This window comes from Cololabis saira, chromosome 4, assembly GCF_033807715.1.
Source record: "Cololabis saira isolate AMF1-May2022 chromosome 4, fColSai1.1, whole genome shotgun sequence".
Lineage (NCBI taxonomy): Eukaryota > Metazoa > Chordata > Actinopteri > Beloniformes > Belonidae > Cololabis > Cololabis saira.
Window position 1 is genome coordinate 28,988,104 of NC_084590.1, and position 24,149 is coordinate 29,012,252.

General features: G+C 41.8%; 1 protein-coding gene across 1 annotated transcript; it reads right to left on the bottom strand.

The window, feature by feature from the left end:
* Positions 1-77: 77 nt before the first annotated feature.
* On the bottom strand, positions 78-22,925 carry oafa (OAF homolog a (Drosophila)). The gene is made up of 4 exons (XM_061719345.1): positions 22,199-22,925; positions 4,071-4,205; positions 2,544-2,724; positions 78-1,867 (listed from the first exon to the last, which is right to left on the bottom strand). Exons 1-4 carry the CDS (start codon positions 22,436-22,438, stop codon positions 1,593-1,595), a joined length of 831 nt encoding a protein of 276 aa, XP_061575329.1. The 5' UTR covers positions 22,439-22,925; the 3' UTR covers positions 78-1,592.
* Between the last annotated feature and the right edge of the window lie 1,224 nt (positions 22,926-24,149).

Sequence of the window (24,149 nt, forward strand, 5' to 3'; positions counted from 1 at the left end):
GTTGTTACCCACACCCTTTCACTGTTTTTCCCCTCCTCAGTTCAGTAAACATTTCCCCAAATAAGTTACACTATACATAGCCACAACAAAAACAAAATACTTTATTGAAACAATCCATGTAAAACAGCTCTAGGAAGGTACATAACCTGAATTGCTTCATCTTCTCCCTAAGGCAACTTTTTTTTACAACATATTCACAAATCTTTAATAGAAAAATATGTTTAACAGCTTACTAAATCAATTACATAGCAAAATGTCTGGAAATGTTAAGGCACTTGATCAACACAAAAGGCCACAAACAGAAATATATCACTCATTTGGTTCTTTAGTAAGCAGGGCATACCAAACACAAAAGAAAAAAAAAAATGTTTATATTGCAGTAAAGGCCAAAATGAAGATGGAGGTAAAACAGTCCAAAAACCTAATTTGGTCCGATTAGTGCTCAATGAATTACACATGTAATGATGAGGCGAGATGTATAAATTATAAACATTTAAAGTTGACAAATGGAATCAGAAGAAACTAACACCTTTTAACCAGTAGATGGCAGTATAAATTACTGAAATAGCTACAAGGCATGAAAAAAACGCCACACTGTGGAACTTGATCCTGGAAACTGAAGCTTTAAGCATTTATATTGACTTTGGTTTATTTGGCACTTTTTAAAATCAGATGAAGAAAGAGAGTTGTGGACATTATGTGTCCTTTATGGGAACTCAACAACAGTGACGTCTGGGAAACCCAGAAAACGTGCATGAGAACAAACAAAAATCTTAATAGTTAAAATATTGTTAAACAACTTTGAAGATTTCTTGTTGCTATGGACCTGTGGTTTAGAGACGTGGCCCAGGGAGAAAAAAAAAAAAATAGATGAGGTTATGTCAAAAGATATAAAAATAGTCCTCCATAGTTTTACTTTGCAACTGAAATAAATAAAGTCTGGAGAGGCGTTTTCTTTGTCAGCCAGCTTATTTTGTTATGAACGAGCATTTAGATGGTAAAGTTTCTCGCAGAGTTTTACAAGGAAGATAAATCCACCACTTTTAACCCTTCACAAGGACAGGAGATCGTGGTTTGTTCAACTCCTCTGTGAAAGAGTGAGGCATTGTTTTTCTTCTGCTGGTGTGTAACTGACCAGAAATGCACTGCCGGGCCTGTGCATGCTGTAGCTTGTTCTAGAGGTCATTGCCGTTGTTATGCGTCATTTGCTCCAATAAATCCTCTCCCAAAAAAAAGGCACAAAAGTGACAACCTTTTGGCAAAGTCACAGTGAAGCCAACAGTAATGTGTCATTTCTTTATTCTTTTTCCCAGAAAACTGTCAAGAGTTAGCTGTTCTGCTGTATCTATGTGTCTTTAAAAAGGTTTTGGTCCCTCTTGGAAGTTAAATATATTTCTGTTCCAGCATGGACATCTGGATGTCGGCTCTCCCCACCTGAAACAGCTCCACTCGCCAAACAAACAAACCAAGGTCCAGTGTTACTGTTTTCTTTGAACGTGGGTTGAGGAGCAGCGACTTGGCTTGAGGAGGGGGGAGAAGAAAAAGAAAAGAAGAAAGCATTTCTCTTTTGCTAATCATCCAGAGTAAAAATGCTAGGTTTCCTCATCCCATAGGCAGAGCTGTTTTTGGGGAACGTAGTAAGTGAAATGGTAGCCCTTGCTACAGCTCTTTATGCCACACTTGTAGGTGGAGCCTTTGCCCGTTGTGTCCCGACTGCGGCAGTACTTCAGCAGACACGGATACCACTCCAGACGCAGGCTGAACGTGCAGAGACATGGCTGCCACATGTCTTTCGTCGAATGACAGGCCTGAAAGCTGGGCTCTTCTGCTGTCTGGGGGAGGACTTCAAATATAGAGCCGTCCACTCCTGTAATGCAAACAAAAGCATTGAAATCACAGCTTGGGGGCATCTAAAAACAACAGAAGTTGTGTGAATCGCTTTACTGCCACTCAATTACATATTGTACTGAACTGAGGACGACAAACAAAGTGGCTGGAAAAGAGGGGAGATGGTGAAGTAAAAGAAGAGCTTTGTTATGCAAAGGAGGTGCTACTATGATGCCCGCTGCAGATGATGGTGCCTGCTGAACCACGGCCCTCCACATTGTTTTCTTTAAAACAAAGCTGTCAGAGTACAATAGAGCTGTCATGTGGATTCTCCTCAGTCTGGACAACTGGACTTTGTTCCTATTAAGAATCTGGATCCCACAGCATCTTTTTATTATAAATAAATGGTTAAATACGTCCACATATTCAAAATCCAAAACAATGAAACATTTTCCAGGGACGGCGCTAACAGTTTTTCCTTAGTAAAGTGCACATTATATGTGGAATGTAAACAGCCAGATGGGAGTGGAAAAGTGGATAGCAGGAGCAGTCACAGAGCCTTATCAGCTGAAACTTAGACAGTAATACGTGATTAGAGTTTGATAGATAGCGATTGTAGCTTCAGAGATACAGAGCCGATCTGAAGACGATCAACAGAAAACAACGATAAAGAAAACGGAGAAACATGAACAATGAACAAAAAAAGAGCAGGTTACCTTTGTCCAGCCAGTGTTTGACATCTGCCTCCCTGGTGTAAATGGCTTCGTGAGCTTCACTACACATGTTGTGGATGTGCGAGCTGAGCTGCCACGCACGACTGAGATTGACAGCTGCGCTCATCGTCAGCTGCTCCAGTCCTCGCCGCTCCTCCGCCAACCGAATGGCATGAGGATTTTTCTGAGAAGATATTAGAAATGATCACATTTTCCGTGACAAATGTGTGTGTGTCACACAACAGGTGCAGGTGGAAGAAAACAAACAGACATTCACGTTTGATCATTCACATTTAGGAGCAACATTGTGTCAAATTACTTAGCTTTTAGAAGAAAAAAAAATGCTGTCTGTAATTACTAGAGATGCACTGTGGTGAGCGCGACAGAAAGGCGTGGACAAAGGGGATTTTTGCATCTGTTGAATATGCATTTTTGGGAGTTTCCCCTTTTAGAGAAAAAAAATTATGGGGTGGATTATTTAAATGAATCCCACAAACTACCCACATTTACCCTTGCAGTTTCATGAAAGACAAGAGAAGGACTTAATTTTCAGCCCACGCTGTCAAGTATTGTTAGAAACCACTTCTACCAGTTGCTAGTTTAATATGATCAAACTTCTTCCATCAATGACTTGCATTATAAAAACATAAAACATTTTTTGACGGTAAATGTTAAGAAATTGTATTTTTACATTTGCAAACTGGGGACACACTTGCAAACTGGGGAAAATCTCTGTAAATCTGTAAAAGACAGTTAAACAGACAATGTGAAGCTGACGCCACGCCTTGTGGAACTCTGGGTAATTGGAAGGGAGGGATGGCTTTGTTTTTTCTCCACATGTCAAGTGTGTGAGGATCTGAATCTTTAGTATACGAGGGCTCAGGACCATTTTTTTTTATGTACACACATGAACCTGTTTGAGGACACTGGTTAACAAATATATCTGTTATTTACCTGGCAAATATGAAACTGAATATTGGCATCAAATAAAAGATGTTAATGAAATAAAGATACAACTGAATGTTTTTGGAAGTTTTAAAATTAGCTTGGCTTAATACTGCAAGTGGGCCGAAAGTGGGGCTGGAGTTGCAGACCGAGGTACGAAACAACAATGGTTGTGCATCTACTCATCCCAGAAACGAAAGTAGCAGTACATCAGGGTCTGTGGTCCAAGCCACAATGCGGATCAATGCCAATTACAATTTTTTCTTAACTCCAAATATCAGTACTTGGAAATGCAACTCTTTCTCTATTAATATAAAAACAGTTTTGACATAATCACTAGAGAAACAGAACAAAATGTAAAAATGGTGTTAGATGGTTAATAAAACTCCAAATACGGCACTTGCGTTCCAGCAGGCAACACCGCTTTACACTCAAAGTGCAGTAAAAATAAACTCATTGAGGTCTACTATCCCCTTTCACTTGTCTGAAAGACGACTTGTTATGAAAGCAAAAAACTCTGAAAACGATCTCTGTGAATATTGTGGCCTTTATTTTCCTGAAGTAGAAGCGTATGCTGCATCATACCTGTCTGAGACGAGCCATGGACTCGCTGGGGATGATCTCATTGCGGTTGAGGCGAGAGACGAAACACAGGGCCTGGTACTGGTTCTGCCCTCTTTCCAGCTCGCCGAGGATCAGCGCTCGGAATATCTTCACATCCTGCGAGAGGCCGGGGAGGAAAGATGACTGGCTGAACAGATAAACATGCATAACTCCTTGTGGACACTAAAGTGGTGCGCGAGGCACCGTTATAATAACATGCTGTATATATGTGCGTGGCTCAAACAGATTAGGGCAAATATTCGTTCTATTGCAGCACTTAATGAAGCACTTCTCCAGACGCTGTAAGTAATTCAATATGTGGAGTTCAAAGAAGTTCAAACAACTGTCAGCTCACAGTAAAAAGGGGGTTAGATTCATTGCACCCATGAGGCTCATCTGACAGTTTGTTGATACTTTCAACTGTCTGAAGGCCTGTGCAGTGTTGCTCCAGTTCTCCTCAGGCTATTTGCACTGTCAAATTACAGCTTTGCATCTGTTTTATGACAAACTTATCTGAAATTTCTTACATGCAGTATAAGACGGACACATGCTACTTTATGTGGAAGCGTGTGAGAGGGAAAACTTGATAGCAGGAATTCGGTGAAGAAAAAATAAATATATGAAGAGTTTCTGTTGGCATAAGCCCGAGAGATCTGGCACCAAACTCAAGGCCATGGAGAGTTCTGTGAGGGGAAATGCAAAGCATGATGGGAAGCTGCAACAGAGGGGAGAGCGGAGCAGCAGACCAGTCTTCCTATTCATCGGACACCCACCCCCTTTAACATAGACACGCAGTCCCAAACACCCCTCCTCCGCTTTTCACACCGCCATCTGAAGTGAACAGGCTGCTGAGGAGAAGCAGTTCTAAAGGTTTATGAGACTGATAAAGAGCCCGGAGATAACCCCTCCGGCTTTTTGGTCCCAGTTTCTTTACAAACAGGGAGAGGAAAAACCAATACACCCTTCATCCCAAGTGTTTAAGCTCTGTAGTTCTTTATAGACCACTTTGCATGATCGCCACTTCTTTCTAAAAAAGAGCAACTTTTGTCTGTCAGAGGACTTTCTGGCAACCGCGCAATACAAGCAAGGGTATTACACAATGCAATCATGCGATACCAGTTGACCTTTGGTAGGAAAATTACAGAATAAATATTGATTATGTCTCTGTGAACTCAAAAGGGACCACAGAAAGTCAGGCAGTAAAAACAAGATCCCTCCGCTGTTCCCATACAGGGATAATAAGAAGACAAAAGCTGAAGTGATTAAAGAGAACGTCAAGACCAGAGGCTGTGAGAATACATCACAGCCAACAGACGGATGTGTAAGGAAGAGGGAGAACAATGAAGACACACGGACGGGCGAGTACCATCAAATTTGGGCTGATGCAGAGGCCACGACTTCAAGACCTCCCATATTGCAGACGCATGGCGCTACACAGAGGTAGGCAAGGAGAGAGAAAGAAGAGGGAACGCTTTCGTGTCAACCACATGGTTTTGCCCCAGGGCTCTCAGAGTAATTACAGAGAAGCAGGGCAGCTCCACTAGCTCTGCCTTCTTGGAAGGGACTTTGTGGTTAGGTGGAGACTATGAGATCTCCTCCTCTGTGTCATTAGATGTCCTGATTTCCATTGAGGGAAAGGGCGAAAAAGGTAAATCGTGCTGACAGTGGCAACATTTTTTATTGATGTGTCCAAACCAAAGACTCCGGACAGCAGAGAATCTTCAGGGAGTAGTTAGACATGCTGAGAAAAATGACTGGCTTTCTTTTAGAGAGTGTGATGAAAAAAATCTAAGATCAAGCATTCTCACGTCTGCATGCCAGATATAGAGAGGCAGCCAAGGGACAACTGCTGTAATCCAACATTAAGAGGAAACAGAAGAAGTCAGGCATCATTAGAGGGAACGGGACAAATTGCGCATCTCATCTGTTTATAAGCCAAAATGTGGTGATCATTTGTGGTTTCAAGGGGGTGCAAGTGCCTTTCAGCACCTGTTCAGGAAAAAGACTAAACTTCCTGGAGTCATTTATAGTCACTGAAATATTGATAACATGTCTTCGGAGGTTTTAGCCTTCTGTTCATCACATTCTTTTAATAATCTAACCATACATTTTCTTTTTTCATTTCATATAGTTCAGTTTCAGAGTGGTGATAATATCACACTTGTCGTCCAGTGAAAGGACAGGTCACTATTTCTGAGAACTTAGGTGTGATGTTTACTAATTGGGATCTCTCAGGGCCTCGTTTGTCTGGTCATTAATCAAAGCCTGCAAGCTGAAAACCTGCAGATTTGTATTAGCAGCATATCCCTTAGCATTCCTTGGAATAAAAATGTGTGAACAAGCTGTTATGTCTAGATGGAAACTTTTTACTGTGAGGTGGCAGTGCAAGTCAGCACTCTGCCATGCTCCCCCAAAGTTTGTGTGACTTGTTCAAGAAAAATGCTCATGTCACGTTGGGCTTGACAACTAAAGAAACATTTTTTTTTAAATGTATATGATTTATCAGGTTGTAGACTCATTCTTCTGTTATAACTGCAGAATTTGTCTTGAGTTTGTCTTCCTAAAATAAACTTCTCTAAAAAGGTCTCAGCTGGAGGCCAGCTTATCCTGCACCACAATCGGCATATGCCTGCGTCATGTGTCCTACTGCAATCCAAAACCTGCATAAACTCCAGTGTTTGAACTGAGTCGACAACAAACTGCCTTCTCTTTACCCCAGAAGACACGGTGCCGACAATGTCCTTTATTTCCTTCTAAAACATCAGCAGTGATGACATTTATTTATATATGCTTTTCCTTTCCAAGATAAGGAGTTTCACCTTGCAACCGTGGCTGCAGAAACAGACGGTGGTCACCGTCAGTTGCCAGTACTGCAATTTGGGTGATATTTCTGTACGCTGCAATATTTCAGTCCATTTTACTGCAGCGCTGCCTGTAACCTCAAGGATCTCAGTCCTTCTTTGTTAGCCGTTGTCTGTAATTTATAATTATTTTTCAGATTCTAATTTTTCAATAATATTGGTCTTATGTTCCAATCTTTAAAGGAGCTGCATGTAAGAGCAATAATAAAACGAATCATAAAATGACCCCGATATGTCAACAGACATTTAAAAATCATGTTCATTTCAAATACTTATGTCACTGACAACAGCACTCAAGCCAGGATATTCCAGTTTAAAAAGAGGAGTTGCAGCCCTCAACTGATGTTTATGTTGTCATTTTTTGTTTTGGCCTGAAGCTCCACCCTCCACCTATCTCCCAATCACCAAGTCAGTATTGTTTCGGCATCCGGGTTGCCAGCTCGGCTCTAATTATCGCAGCCATGGCAGCCTACGTTCCTGCTGCATTCTGCAGCCTACCTGGCAACCTCTGGTCGGGGGGAGGAGGGGGAGGGTACACGCCGCTCAACAATATTTTGAAAGTGACTGCAGTACCAGTTTTGGCCATTTCTTACAGACGGCTCCTTTAAGTGTCATAAAGAACACTTAAATTGGCAACAAGCAATTTGCAGCTCAGAAGGTCCCACTTAAGCTGGGCATACACTGTGCGATATTTTAAATTGTTTGATTCAGCCCCATCTCAAACTGCACGACTAGATCGCTGAGTTCAAAAGTTCGCAGCCCACGATTTATGTTCTCACACTGTACGTCCCGATGCTCTGATGCGACCCGTCTGCTCACACTATACGTTCATCATACTCACGTCGGACTTCTGTGTACTGGAACTGCAACGTCAAAAAGAAGTGGAAGAAGAGGAGAAACCCCGAAGTGGGAGACACTGAAGATGCTCAGCAAAAACAAACGCGCTGCCTTAAGCCTCAATTATGGTTCCGCGTTAAATCGACGGCGTAGGCTCTGCGTTGGTGAAACGCGGAACCATAAATCAGGCTTTAGCAATTTGTGCCATTCTGTGTGGCGATAAATGAAAAAAGATTAGACAACGTCGTGATTGGACAAGGAATTGGCTGGGCAGACGTGGGAAATGCGGTCTTTTTTTTCTGCTATTAAAACATGATTTGTAATGTGAACACTTTAAACTGACGTGATAGAGATTGCGCATGCTCTCTGCGAAAGGATGAGGCCAATCGGGTCGTAGCTGCTTCAACTGTGCGATACCTTCACGAGGAGCGACCAGGATTTCAAACACGTTTGATTTTCTTGCGAGCACACGATTTGTGATCGGGAGCTCGTCGTGAGGTGTTAATCTCTCGTTGTTACCCCACGTATACTGCACGAGGCACAACCAACGATTGGTTCGAAATCCGGCCCGATCCAAAAAATAGTCGCACGAGTGGAAAAATCGGTTCAAAACGAACCGACAATCACACAGTGTATGCCCAGCTTAAGACTTGGGGGTTAAGTTGCTTTTATAAACATGTTTTCTGAGTTTCTTAGGCTACTTTCACACTGCATGTCTTAACACTCAATTCAGATTTTTTTTTTTTTTGCCAAAAAATGTATTGGATTTGTTGGTTGTTCACATTATTATTATTATTATTATTATTATTATAATAATATCAGTCTTATAATCAGACTTCATTTTGAACCGGCATCGGCTGTATAAAACGATGGATGAAGCATCAGGTCATGTGACCCACTGGTTTCTAAAGAGCCGTTTTGAAGTCTATTTGTCTTCGTACGGGGCCCATCATCAGTCAAAGTTAGCTTTGGCTACCAGCTCCTTCAGCCAAACCCCACTGAAAATATCTGCAGAGCTGCGGGCAGATGTTTACAGCGGTATATACCGTTTAAGAGTTTCTCAGAGGTGAAAATCAGAAATGACCCTCACATTTAGCCGACGCTTGGTCAATACAAACAGCTGGTTGCTTAGCTAAGCATAGTGGCATGACATTTACGGATGAGGACGTGACCCTGGGTAGCGACTGGCAGAGCAGACTGTCAATATATCATATTAGAAATAAATGTAATGCTTTATAAACTCTCCTGTGCTTTAAAAATGTCACACCCCTCAGAGTTGTCATGGATGTGAAATCAAACGATTGAGACAAAAAAGTTTTTGTTTTTTTTTAGGGATGGACTTGCTTTTGCAGAAGGCCTCTAGTGGCCAGTTGAGGAACTGCAACAAATCTTGGTTAATAAAACTCAAGACTCAACCCGGAAGTTAGATGGTTGGTGTCTGGTTCAGACTGAAGTCGGGAAACATCATATCCGATGTCAAACCACAAACGAAAAAGACCCAGGTCTTGTGTGGAAAAAAAAAAAAAAAAAAGATTTTCTGAGAACAGCCAAAAGAAAAACCAGATATAAGAAAAAGAAAAACTGAATCAGATTACTTTTGCCAGTATTCCTTCTGTACTTACAATGTTGTCAACATTTTAGTTTGTATCTCGACTTTTAAGTCTCGATAATAAAAAAAAACAAAAAACAATGATAACTTCCACTTCCAACTGTTTCCTTGTATATTTAGGGCCCGAGCACCTTCAGTGCGAAGGCCCTATTGTATCTGTAGGAATTTTTTTTTTTCTTTTTCTTTTTCTTTTTCTTTTTCTTTTTCTTCTGACAAAAGGAAGGCCTTTTTGCCCCCCTAAACGTGCCCAAAAAGTCACCAAATTTTGCATGCAAGTCAGGCCTGGCGAAAAATTTGATATTTAATGGTTTACATTAATGGGCGTGGCAAAATGGCTCAACAGCGCCCCCCGGAAAACTTTGTGACTCAAGCCCCACGATACGGTTTGACGTACATGCACGAAAATCGCTACACACCTGTATCAGTACACAACTTAAAGAAAGGTCTCTTGGCGCCATGGCCGAAACCGAACAGGAAGTCAGCCATTTTGAATTAATCGTGTCACTTTGGCGCAATTTATACCATTCCTTCGGCAGTTAATACGGCCCGAACCGTAACGTGCACCCAGATGTGTTATACATCAAAATGTGCGTCTCCATCCTGCGACTACACGCATTACTTTTCTCTTTCAAAAGCGTTACCGTGGCGACGCTAGACGCCAAAAAGCGCGCCCACCCTTCATCTGGTTGGTTCAGACCGAAAAAACTTTGCGCCTCAAGCCCCAGAATACGGTTTGACGTACATGAACGAAAGTCGGTACACACCTGTATCATGTCGCAACTTAAAGAAAAGTCTCTTGGCGCCATGGCCGAAACCGAACAGGAAGTCGGACATTTTGAACATTCTGAATTAATCACGTAATTTTGGAGCAATATATGCCATTCCTTTGAGAATTAATACGGCCCGAACCGTAACGTGCACCCAGGTGTGTTATACATCATAATGTGCGTCTCTATCCTGCGACGACGCGTATTACTTTTCTCTTTCAAAAGTGTTACCGTGGCGACGCTAGACGCCAAAAAGCGCGCCCCCCTTCAACTGATTGGTCCATATTTGATAGTTCCCCAAAAGTCACCATATTTTGCATGCAAGGCAGGCCTGGCGATAAATTTGATATTTCATGGTGTGCATTAATGGGCGTGGCCTAACGGCTCAACAGCGCCCCCTAGAATAATTTTCTCTGCCATAACTTTTGAAAGGTTTGACATTAAGAGTCGTGGGTGGTGTCATGGGACTCGGTATTGAGTCCTTGACCATGATTGGTGAAAATTAGCCCCGCCCCTTCTTCTGATTGGTTGTCCCGATTTTCTGCTATAACTTTTGAATGGTTTGACATAGAGAGTCGTGGGTGGTGTCATCAGATTCTGTATGGAGTCCTTGACCTTCATTGGCCTGAATTAGCCCCGCCCCTTCTTCTGATTGGTTGTCCCTTTTTTCTGCTATATCTTTTGAATGGTTTGACATAGGAAGTCGTGGGTGGTGTCATTTCTGATATGCTCATGGGGGCGGTGGCCGTGAGTGCGAGGGCCCGTTCATCGCTGCTTGCAGCTTTAATTTATGGTTGTATTTTTCAAACTACAGGTTACACTCTGCCCCTTAGTGGTGACTGCCGGTATCATGTATGCAGGCCGTGTAGTACTGAACCAAGAAACGCTCACAACGCAGCTGGTTGTTTACTCGAACGGACGCAAACTCTGGGACAAACTGCAATACATTTCGCAATAACAAGTCAGTGTTGATATCTAAGCAGTTATGTGCTCCTGAAACAATACTCAATGCAGCACCTTAAAGCAAGCAGAGTAAAGGCAATGACATCATTTACACACCATCCATCCACACAGAAGCTTTTGGATTCAGCTGTTAGTTTGGACAAGACTAAATTCACCTCTTCCTGGCAGAAAAAGCAACGCTGGGGTGTGTGTAATGGCTCGTTGTGCAGACACACTCAAAGCAAGAGAGGGGAGAGGAAAGAAAAAAAAAGGTAGAAGGTGCGATTAAAGGAAGTGTTGCACCTGTTGTGATAACGACAGGTAATATCCAAACACCAAGAGAAAGCGAATAATGAACTGACTGTTCAAACAATGGTTAATGGTGTGAAGTGTACGTGGATAAGGATACAGGTGCAGCATGACTGAGGTAAAATAAATATAAAAGAGTCATTGATCTGTGTATCCTGGTTTTGCTGGTATACGAGTCATCATTTTATGATCAAATATTCTCAATTAAACTTAAAGTAATGAAAATAAGGAAATTACAGTCGGGTAAATCTTGAAAATGAAGAGTACGGCTGTACGCAATCACAACTACTCCTTACAGACTATATTTGAAAAATTAGTCATCCCGTTGTACGTGCATTTCCACCAAATGTCAAAAATGAAAGGCTTCAAATTCTGGGGAAATCACCAGGTATGAGGTTGAGGAATTAAAAGAGCAACTTTTGGCAATACCATAATCAAAGGACAGCACAGCCTTGGGTTTTGTGTTCTTTTTTTTTTTTTTTTCCTCCTTTCTTCCCCCTCAACCAGAGCACTGTAAATGTCAGCACCGCTATAAATAATCTGCACGAGTGCAGGTTTCTTAACATTGCTCTCTCACACCCTGGACCTAGAACATTTGGAGACAAACAACCTGGCCAACAGCCAAAAACAAGTATGCATTTATGCAGCTCGACTAGCGGAACATACGAAGACCTGTTACACACGAAAACAGGGGGGCAGGGAGAGTGGGGGGTTTGTTTGTTTGCTGGTTTACCTTTAATGGTCCAGATTAGTTAAAAGGTGCACAAAAGCCCATTCACGCACTCAAAGACTACCATTTACAGTGAACATTCTTCCGTCACTGAAATCCAACTAAACAAACAGTCTCCTCAGTATAAATCTGGTTTAATGGCTGTGAAAATGAGTTGTTATAAGAGAGAATCTTTTGTTTGTAGTCCAAACCAGTTGAAATGTCGAAGAACCAATCCGCCAGAGTGCTGCGCTAACTAAACCGGCTCATATATGCAAGGATGGATATTCAAACATAGACAAATGTGCTCACAAAGAGTGTGTCAGTAGCTGTCCCCTGCGCAGGGGGCTCTTCCTGTTTCCAAATCCCCTCTAAGACCCAGTCTGTTGATAAGGTTGTTCGCTGGCTGAGCAGGAGTGCTGGTCAGCCACACTCTGATGAGTCACCAGGGATCAATGCAGGCCTGTCTGGGTCCATAGCCAGAACTAAATTAATTAATTAATAAATAAAAGTATTACCTAAGATGTTTGAGTTAGAACAACCTATCAAGTTGACAAGACAACTAAAAATGACTGACTGCCCTTTTATAACAATATATGGATTTACTTTGATTGGAGATTGGAGGGACATATTTGCACTGGAGGAAGAGGGAAGCCAGTAAAAGAAAGAAAAAAAAAAAAGAAAGCACAGGTGTGGACAGGGATTAAAGATCAGTTTTGGAGACAGTGACACAGACAAAAGGAGCAGGGAAAAAAAAGCCACATGGAGCTAAGAAATGCTTGAGTTGAACCTAATTACAGAGGCTCCAAAAGGGAGGAATGTGGAGTCACATTTAGGGCTGGTCACACCTGGCTGCCCAAAGAGCTAACCAATTAGTAAACAGAGGCAGTGAATGGACAATCAAAACACCGGAGGCCATGGAGAAAAAAAAAGGCGTTCCCCTCAGCTATTCTCCTCACTACAATGAAAGGCAACTTCTGCAACTGCATAAGAGTGCTAACTAACAATCTCACAGCTGCAAAACTTCACCAATTTATACTTTAAAAGCCTTTAAACCTGCATAAAACCTGTGTAAACCGCACAGAGAGAACTGTGTGTTGATTCACACAGAATCTGGATACAATTACCTCAATAACCAAACAGTTTATGGAGACTTTGCATTCAGGAAATTAGGGGGAGGCAAACAGGGAGAGTAAACAGGGAAGGAAATGAGGCAGAGAGATAAGGTATAAACAATAGAGAAGGCTGCCGCCTCATTCAAGCTATAAATGTTGTTCCACATCTTTAATATCCTGTTGCAGGGGACACAAAAAAGTTCTGTTAGGGTAAGGGATTAAAAACAATTGTTTTATCCACACTCAATCCACTCTTAAAAAAAAAGGCAACTCATGGAGAAATCTTGTATTTCTCTGAGTATTGTATGCAAATATTCTTCAAAAACTCTGAAGTGTCAAAGGTGATGATTCTTTTTCAATTTGTGTTATTGTCTCTTTATAAATAGTTATTATCGTCCTTTCACTTCTAGATTTGACTCCTTTTCAGGCCTTTTACAGCAGAAATGGCTGCAAGATCAGAAATCTGGTTTCTTTGGCAAAAGGGAATAATGTAATAACGTCTGGGCTGTGGAGTGTTATGATTGAAATGCTTAATCTATGTCTGAACTTTCACTAATGCAAAAACACAACTAATCAGTGTGAAACTAAACAAGCAGAACTTCCCAAAAAAGAAATGGCTGCAGTATGAATTTGACAAAGGGGACATTTAAGGACACTGTGTGCAAGGAAAGAGGGTTTGCTGTGATACAACCTTTGTTAGCTTTTTTTTTTTTTTTTTTTTGCTAAGTGCAGTGTTAAAACCTCTGAGGTACAGAGAAAACATTACAGCTATGTACACAGCAAGCCACAACTGCTGTCTCCGTGTGCATCAGAGGTTGCAATCACAGCACATAGCTGTCGACTGTCACTCATCAGGGAAAAATAAAAATATCTAAAAAAAAAGGGATGGTGATAGCCGTCTATCTTTTCTAGGCCTTTTCTCTTACCATGAGGCAATGGACACTTTCTATTTACTTATCAGCAGTATTATAAGTGTCATCTGGCCAGCTGGAGGGAGGGGAACAAAGGATATAGAAACCAGCTGGAGCAAAAGGTCTTTGAGAAGCCATACGGAGCCCATGTGGGGCCATGAAGAGTCACAACAAAGAGGTGGAAGAAAGTAAACCTCACAAGGATTCAGGGGTGTCCGGAACGAAGGATGCCCAGGTAATAAAACCTAATCTTATGACTGAAACTTTAAAAAAAAAAAGGTCCACTGCCTGCACACATACAAAGCCATGGAGGATAAACTGAGTAACAGAAGTGTGTTATTTCAGCCTACAGCACATTAAGGTACTTAAAGCTCTAAAGGGACATCAATGTGATGTAATTACAAGAAAAATAAAAAGACAAAACAGACCGTTCTAGAGATTCCCGCATGCACACATGCAAAACGAAACGTGTCGGAGAAAAGGTCTTCCAAAGAGCGATGCCATTACCTCTGGATTTCTATTCTGCATTTTTACTTTAAAGACAATTTAATCTCCTTTTTAGATGAATAACATTAATAACTTCCTCAACATGTCAGAGTCAGGGCAGTCAAACAGTTTCCATTAATGCTTCTTAAGGCTTCATTTTTGAAAGTACTGCAAGTTATTTGCCATATGAGATTAAACCGTGATTTTACTTATTTATTTATATCCCAGCTGCTTTGACACAAAGTGAAGAATAAAAAATGGGTCCTGATATACACTCAGATTTCTTAAAAAAGATATATTGCCATAACTACTCATAATGTGGAGCCAAGTGTGCAATGACTGTTTAAATCAAAGTGGTGATGGATGGAAGCAGCTGGAAATCTCACTTTCTGTACATGTCAGTGTTATTCTCATGAGGGTTTATTACAGTAGCAGTGTCAGAGCTGTAAAGATGAAAAAAGGATGCTGTCTCTATCTGATACTCCAGTTTTTTCCAAAAAGCTGCTAATCTGTAAATAAATAAATACATAAAAAAGAGCAAGTTCTTATAGAGTGGCCATATTTTTTTTTAAATAGCAACAAGTCCTTTCCACGACGTTTCTTACCAAGCTATCAAGCATGTCGTGTAAGTGGATGGGAGATGTTCCAGATCGTGATACAATCAGAAAAAGCAGCCCAAATACATTTAAAACATACGTGATGCTGCATCTAACTATTACAAGGTGAAACCAGGGTGGAGGAAATGTGTAATTGCACTAGTTCAGACATGTGTCAAATTGGAAGCAACATAAAAAAAAAGGGCAAAGTTTATGAAAATGCACCAGTATGCACATTCAGACAGGAACCCAACATGATCATTTGTCACCAGATGGAAAGGAAAGCGTGTCTGGATGAGACTTCCGTGAGACGGCAGCAGCGCGGGAAGCGCGAACAACTGCAGGTAAAAGCATTTCTCAGAGGAGGTGACACATACATGTGAAAAGGACTTTAACAAGTTTGTGCAAGTGACAAAGTGGGCGTGGGAGCAAAATGAAAGGAAAAGTGACTGTCCTGACTTGCAACTGATGTACAGCTCCTGCAAACAGAAAAAAAACAAAAAACTAGCAGTTGCAAAATCTTGGCAAACACTGATGTATCTCAAAATGAGGGTAATCTGGACTGCCAACAGGCCTCTCATAAATAGATAATAAAGGTCAAAGATCGACTCTGAACCTGGGTTAGGCCTCTGGCAAAACAGAAACCTATCCAAGCGAGGACACGTACAGTATATCCTAACCAACCTGCCTCCCCGCCCACAACAACTAGTTTGACATATGGGTGTGTGAAGGATCTCCAATTCATTCTTGCAGCAACTTTACAGTCGGGTGTGCCTATAAAGTCTCTGTTTTTTTAAACAATCGAATGTGCACCAGGGTGAACCGATCCGAGAGCTACGCCACCCGTGACATTTCCAGGTTCACAACAAAAAAGAAAAGAACTGATTAAAACGCAGGCGCACCACAATGCTATTATTTTACCAAAAAAAAAAAAGATGTGCCTACTGTAACGTGGTAATATTGTGTCATGTGGCCTCATTTGTTGATCTCTTGACCCATCAGAACAACTCATGCCACGACCGTACTGTACTGTACTTCCAGCATAAGAGTAAAGGTTGCTTTTTCCAACCTTTAGTGAAAGAAAAAAATATCTTTAATTACCTTCCCAATATTTGGTGCTTTTAATGAGAGCGGGAGACAGCTAGAGAGCTTTCAACCCACACAACTAAGGGCCTGGTACAAACATTAGCGTGGGAGGAAAGCTATTCAAAATTCAACAGCCCTAGTGTGGCCAAAGGTTTATTCAAATTTTCTCCCCTAAAAAAAACTCACACATGATAAGTATTAAAATGGATCCACTCCAAAGTATCAATAGAAACCCGAAGTACACGTGACTGTGGATGCAGATGGATCGGATGTGCACCATTGCATCCCAGAAATGGAGCCCTCTCTGAGCGTCGACTCAGCGAAGACTCTTGTGAAGTCGCTCACATTCCTGCATTGATCAAACCCACTGGTTGGAAATGAAAGCTAGACGCACACAGTATACGCTGATTAGCTTCTCTGACAGTTTCTACATCTGGAAAGACCAAAAACAACCCTGTAAGTATGTCAGACATTTCCCCAGCTCAAGGTCTCAGACTGTGCTAAACCATAAAATGTTGCAGTAGTTACTGAGGGAGGAGAGGCAGATTTGTCCTGAACCAGCAGCTAGGATATAATTTCAGAAGAGCTACATTTGCAAAACTGTGCATTAACATCAAGCATGTAATTAAAATGTTTGCTGCAGGGAGATTGCTACCGTTTTGTATAATTTGGGGTCAGTTTATTCTTAAATACTACAGGTGACAATTACCTTCCTCACATAGCAGAGTAAGTGGTAGGCAATCATCTCCCTGTTTAGCTGATTTAAAAACAAAAAGATAATAAAATCTAAGTTTCCTATTGGGTTGAACTTAAAAGACCGTGTTCTCCACATGTGGAGATGCACTGGACATGACACAGAGGTGCTGTCAGCTGACTAAACCACATGATCTTTTCCATATGTCCTCATGCCCTCAGAGCAAACAACCCTCCTGAAGTCATTGTGGGACTGATCCTGGTGATTCATTTCTTGGATAAAGTTGACAATACTTTGAGCTCAAATTTAGAAGACCACTTCATTGTTGGCCAATTACTATACTGCTGAACCCTGCTGCCACGTATTAAAAAAGAAAAAACAAGAAAAAAAACACAAGAACAAGAAGAAGGTTTTTGTTCTGTGGTAATGACTCATCAAAAGCCGTTTTTGAAACGATTCCAGTAATGTTTTTCTTGTCCATACACAATCAGTAATAGATCAATTCAACTGAACAGCAGATCGACTTGTTTCGTATATTCTTGACAGGTTGGATGTGAACCATTGCTACGATTCAGCATTTTAACATTCCTGCTGGAGCACTCTACTTCACACATCACATCCATCTCAGCTGTATATTCATAGCAGCTGGAAGTGGTAACGCGGCCAACTTTCCGTAAATCTTGGGAGATACAGCGTGCAGCGGTTGAATAAAAACACATGGAGGAAAAATCAGAGACCAGGACGGAGGGAGCAAAGTAAAAAGATGCAGAAACCAGGCAAGACGGGCAACAGACACTTGGAGCAGATAAATCAGGCAGCGGAAAAGTAAAGCGATCAAAGACGTTTTATAGACTTCATTCAAATAAACAAAACCACATGTGAGGGTGGATGTGTGAGTGTGCAGACACGCGCATGACTGGAGGGATGCGGCAACGACAGAAGTGTTCTCCGTTCACAGACGATCGTATGTCTCCGTCTGTCTGTGTCACCAGTGATTGGGCTTGATGGGCTCTTCTTTCAACTCTAAATTAGCAGTATTGCTTAGTGAACCAGACGTGTAGATCAAAAAGGTCAGATATGCCCACTTAATCCTGGTAAAGCTCCCCCTTCACATCTCCCCAGGCCGTCCGCTCCTGTGTGACAACAGCCATCACAGACACATGCCTTTGCACTGTGCATCTCTACCGTAGAGCTCCCCACTTCTGTGAAGCTGTGGCGACTTTCCTCCCCAGCACTGACAATTTATGCGTCTCCGAGCAGATGTTGCCACAAATGAAACATTTCCAAAAACATTACACCCACTGTGCTGTCCAGAGCCGGACACTTGAGCTGCTCGTCTGCTTTCAGAGGTCTGCTAAATGCCCGCTTAAGATCAGATCTGGACTGGAACCAGGGGTTTTAAGGCCACGAGGGTCGGTGGGCGTCTTCATCACAGCAACAGCTGTTTTGGCTTTTGTGAAACTCATTATGTGATGGAAAAACATGAATGAAACTTTCTACTAGAGATTACAGTAAATGCTCCTGGGGCTTTGGGCTTTAGGGGTGATTTATTTTAAGCTTCAGATTTGGGACCACGCATACTTTCTTTGGGGTAACTATATATCTTGAACCAAGAGGCCATTACAGCTGATTGATTTCAGCCCTTAAAGCACTGAACAGATTTGTTGCTGTTATATGATGAATGGCCCACACTTAAAAGGGAATGTTTTTAACATTGTTTAAATGACAGTACACAACAGGACTTCGCAGGACACACTGTTCTCTGGAAAAGTCTTAGGCACCCCAGATCTTATTTTATCAAAATGTACACTACCTCTTAAATTTGTTTCAGTTTAAAGCATCGGTTTCAATGTAATTTAAAGGAATGTATTCTACTTTAAGCGAGCCCAGTCTTCCTCTTACAGTCTCCTGTTCCTAATATAAGTAAAAACCAGCCAGGGTGAGTTTTGACTCCCGTCTCAGCAGTCTCTTCCGGCAACTGTGCGTCACTTTACAGCACTATTATTTCACAAAACATAACGAACCTAGCTCACAGAGCTACAGTGACCGTCATGGCAGAGGAGACTAAAAGAGACACGGGAAAGTAATGACGAAGAGAAAACCGAAGAGTGACGAGCAATAGACTAAGCATATGTAAAGACATCTAGGAACACAAAACAAAAAAAACAAAAAAAGAAATCATGTAAACAGCGTAGTCCTACTGAAATGGAATTAAACCAAACTTCTTACTGCCGGGGTAATGCACCCAGATAATGCAGTTAAAGTAGGGCTGCAACTAACAACTCTTCATCAATTATTGAAATGATTAATTGGGTTAGGAATCTCATAATTATTATATGGGTCTTATTTAGCTCTCAGCTTTTTAAATTTTGCAGGTGGCTGTTTAAATGATGTGCTAATTAAAAAGACAAGAAAGAAAGAAAGACACTTCAAAAATCCATCTTTTAACTAACTTTGCTGCCAGTCGCCCTGGTGTTGCTTTGGCCACCATCATAGTGCCTATGGCCTGTACTCTCAGCAGAGATAGGAAGGGATGATAATGCCTTCCTCTCTTGGAAAACATGTGTGGCGACAATAACGGCTATTGTACATATGCAATTCTCAGTAGAGGTAGAAGGAAGGCGATACCTCACTCTGTTGAAGTTTTTCTTTTTGCCGACAATAGTTGACAGTTAAATTTGTTGGTGACTGTTTTTATGATTGATTTTTGACAACAACGTCAACTAATCATTGAACCCCAAAGTTGTAGTTGAGCTAATTAAAATGCATAGATAGCCTGGATCTCATCTATGTCATAGACTGTATATAACAATGGATGAAGCATTCAGTCACATGACCAATTGGTTTCGGAAAACTGGTTCTGACGCCCGTTTTCCTTCTTTGGAGCGCAGCCAGTGCACGCCCACTGCATGTCAATCAAAGTACCGGTAAGCTGTGCTCTCAGCTCCTCCAGCCAAACCCTGCCAAAATATCTACAGAGCTGCTGTCAGACATTTACAGTGGGATGTACTGTTTAACATATCGACTTGATAGCAAAATCACAAATGACCGTTGCATTTAGCCGAGCTGGGTTGGTAAAAGCAGATGGTTGCTTTGCGAAGGGCGGGAGCATGACTATTATGGATGAGGAAGTGATCGCAGCTAGCGACTGGCTGAGCCGACTACCAGTCAATCATATTAGAAAGAAATGCAAGACTTGATATAAACTCTCCTGGCGTGGTACAAAAAAACTTCAACCTCCTCAGAGTTGTCATGTATGTGAAATCAAACGATTGAGACCAAAACATCTTTTTGAACCAGGCTGTAAACATGTTAATTCCTTCTCTAAAAATGGACTTTTAACATGGAAATTAATGGAGATTGACTACCTTCTGGAGCTAGCCTTGATCGATCAGTCAAGGAAATAAAAACAAAACTTAGTTCCTCGTGAGACTCAATGCGGAAGTATAATAGTTGGCGCTTGGTCTATGCCCTTTGCATGTGCTCCAGAGTTCCCGCCTCGAGCTTTGATTCATACAGACAGTACAAAAAAAATACAAACTCAGGTGCCAACAATTGCTACTTATTGTGGTATAGTCGCACTGTGGTCCGTTCCCATGGATGTATATTAGTCCAGTTAAACAGTCGAGTTGTGCTGTAGCTGCAAGCTTAACTACACCGAGCATGTAAGCAAACCCACTGTCATAAAAGTGAGTAAACCACCACACCTACAGGGGGAGCTGCTGAGCTAGACATTGCATAAGGCCAGATGTTCTGCTTCCGGAAACATACAGAAAATAGTTAAAGGAGCCGTCTGTAAAAAATGGCCAAAACTGGTACTGCAGTCACTTTCAAAATATTGTTGAGCGGCGTGTACCCTCCCCCTCCTCCCCCGACCAGAGGTTGCCAGGTAGGCTGCAGAATGCAACAGGAATGTAGGCTGCTATGGCTGCGATAATTAGGGCCGAGCTGGCAACCCGGATGCCGAAACAATACTGACTTGGTGATTGGGAGATAGGTGGAGGGTGGAGCTTCAGAAACAATACTGACTTGGTGATTGGGAGATAGGTGGAGGGTGGAGCTTCAGAAACAATACTGACTTGGTGATTGGGAGATAGGTGGAGGGTGGAGCTTCAGAAACAATACTGACTTGATGATTGGGAGATAGGTGGAGGGTGGAGCTTCAGGCCAAAACAAAAAATGACAACATAAACATCAGTTGAGGGCTGCAACTCCTCTTTTTAAACTGGAATATCCTGGCTTGAGTGCTGTTGTCAGTGACATAAGTATTTGAAATGAACATGATTTTTAAATGTCTGTTGACATATCAGGGTCATTTTATGATTCGTTTTATTATTGCTCTTACATACAGCTCCTTTAACTTAGCTGATTAATTGTTTGACTGATTAGTGGTCACTTTTCAGTCACCTTTTGGCCATGGAGAAAACAACATAAATAAAATGTAAATAAAAAGAACATGCATATATAAAACAAAACAGTGCAATTTATATAGTAAATTTACTCTACTTTCACCATTGAGGTTTAAGAGAGCAAAGTTCCTGTATTTTATGTTTGTATCTACAAAAGAGTTGAAATAAATGTGGTTATCATTAAAACTTTGATTAAGGTAGTATGGGTGCTCAACACTTTTGTACAGTATTACCTGGGGGATCATACCACACCCTTACGTGAGGGAAATCAAAACTGAAAGTGGATTAAAATGTATCTTGGAAGAATATTTACACGTGGAAATTTTTGTGGATTTTCTCTCTCTTCCTCCCCTTGGGGGAAGTTGTTAAAGGAAATTCCAATAGTAGCCTATCTGTGTTAATTATTTTTTTTAAAGGAGTGTTTTCCAGAGTAAAGTTGGGCCTCTTTAATAGCCTAGGTTTTAGGAGAGAAAAAAAAGCTGCACAATTTTCACTGGCTTTGATAATGACCAAGGGGGCCGTTTTCCTCTTTTGGATAACTATCAGGATTTACCTCCCTCTTCACACACCAATCACGTTTTTTAGGGTTCATTTTATCACTTTACCAGGGAAAGAATGTTAACTGGAAACTTCCTGGATATCAGTCTTTATATTAGGTACTATACAATCGACTTGGTGATAAATGTAAAATGATTTATTCAGGAATTTGTGTTTTCCAAAAAGGTGGTTTGAGAACTTTCTTGTAATGTAACGCCCGGGCGCTCCTCTCTCTCTCTCACCTGCTTGAAGTCCGCCACGAACGTGATGAGCGTCCCGTCTCCCTGCTTGAACTCCAGAGATATCGAGTCCCTCTCGCCGTCCGCCTCCAGGACCTCCTCGGTCACCAGTCCGTCGGAGAGCCGGACCCGGACCCGCAGCTCGGACCCGAGTCCCCCGGCCCCCAGCAGCAGCACCAGCAGCAGCACCAGGGCGCACAGACGCGTCAGAACCGGAGCCGCACAGGCGCGACTCGCACACATACCCGACTACGACGCAACACTGGACCAGACACACTAAATGATCGAGTCGAAATCCAGAGGTCTGCGTTCATATCCCCTCCCTCCAAAGTGCAGGCTCCTGGGACTTCTCGTTAAGTCTTTTCGTTCATATTCAAAGGGGAGTCTGTAGTTTATAGGTCACTGTGTGTGCCAAGAGTTTCCAGGAGCCGCAAACACAGTCATGGATATCACACGGACAGCAGCGGCTTCACTCACTCAAATCTCTGCGTCTCACTCCCGGCTACCTACTTCCATTGAAAGTCTCTCTGCGTCGGTGTTGTTGTGAAGATCCTGCGCCTCTACTCTTCAGCCGAGGATCCCACGTTGCTTTTCATTCTGCTTTGTGTTGATATTCCTCTTTTCTTTTTCTTTTTTTTTTTCCTCCGCCTCCTCCTGAAATTCATGCAGCCCCGTCACTTCCGATCCATCGGTATCCTACTGCTCGCCTGATCTACAAACTTTCTGTGGTGTGTGTCAGTGTGTGTGTGTGAGTGAGGTTTGTGTTGGTAGTAAACTCTTAAAGCAATACCAACCCCCTGAAAAAATCTGCCCATCCCCCTAAAAGGCCTCATGTGATCCTCCTCACTCCAGCAAGAAGGCTAATAATACCCCCCCCCCCACTCACACACACAATTACAACAAAGGTGTTGTGAGGATTTGTAAATCATAGCTTTGTGATTGTTCTTCTCACCATGTGGGGATATATAAAAGACATGTGCAAACTGAGACCTGCAGCTGGTGGTAATCAAGAATCAAACACCAACTACAAAGAAAGAAGAAAACAGACATTAAAATGCACATATTCAACTCTGATTGGACTGTGTTTTAAAAGCAATTTACTTGAAGTAGAAAACTTTTTGCACACCGGATTTGCAGAAAGGTGAGTCGGAGGAGGAACGCTGCAGCCAAATTTAACAAAACAAAACTCCCGCACACCTTCTTCTCACCATGCACTCGTTTATTAGGCCAACGTTTCGGTCATAGACCTTTGACCGAAACGTTGGCCTAATAAACAAGTGTACGGTGAGAAGAAGGTGTGCAGGAGTTTTGTTTTGTTAAAAGCAATTCACTTAAAATGCTGTTCAATTGTCACAAAAAATGTGCTGGGCTCGGCCAATACATTCTCACAGGAAATATTGGATATATTTAACAAATCCAATTCCTGGTGTGTCAGACATTATTGTAGCTTAATTGCCGTGAAAACTGAAAATTGTGAAAATTGCTGTGAAAACGTGCACCACAAAACTGCCACCTAAAGCTTGAGATGGAAAATAAAAATATTGAAGGTTTTGTGTGAGTCGTTGTTTTTGTTTTTTAAATTATTCACTTAAAAGGAAAAAGAAACTTCTGCTAAGTGTGTGTGTGTGGCATACTCAGACCTCTCTTGTAGTTGAGATTTCAGTGGCAGTGCCTGCTGAAATAATTATGTTAGGTAACTGATTCAGCTTAAGGGCAGAAAACAATCACTCCCTTATTCATCTTGTGTATGTTATTTTTATTTTATGATGTCTTCAAGGGAAAAGCTTTGGCAAACGTGAGGTTGGAGCTGCCAACAGAGATAAAAGCTACCTATCTGAAGTCACATCTCAAATGCACACGGAGTGGTAGATTGCTGCTGCACGTGTGTGTGAGTGTGTTGCAATAGGAAGAGTAACATCCTCGAACTGTTATCTCTATTGGCTGATGCATTGCG

Excerpts from the sequence above, each read along its gene's own strand:
- oafa (XM_061719345.1), bottom strand. The coding sequence starts at position 22,438 with ATGTGTGCGAGTCGCGCCTGTGCGGCTCCGGTTCTGACGCGTCTGTGC. Across the intron at positions 4,206-22,198 it reads TCGTGGCGGACTTCAAGCAG|GATGTGAAGATATTCCGAGC; the intron begins GTGAGAGAGAGA and ends GGCCTCTCGCAG. Across the intron at positions 1,868-2,543 it reads CAAACACTGGCTGGACAAAG|GAGTGGACGGCTCTATATTT; the intron begins GTAACCTGCTCT and ends TTTGCATTACAG.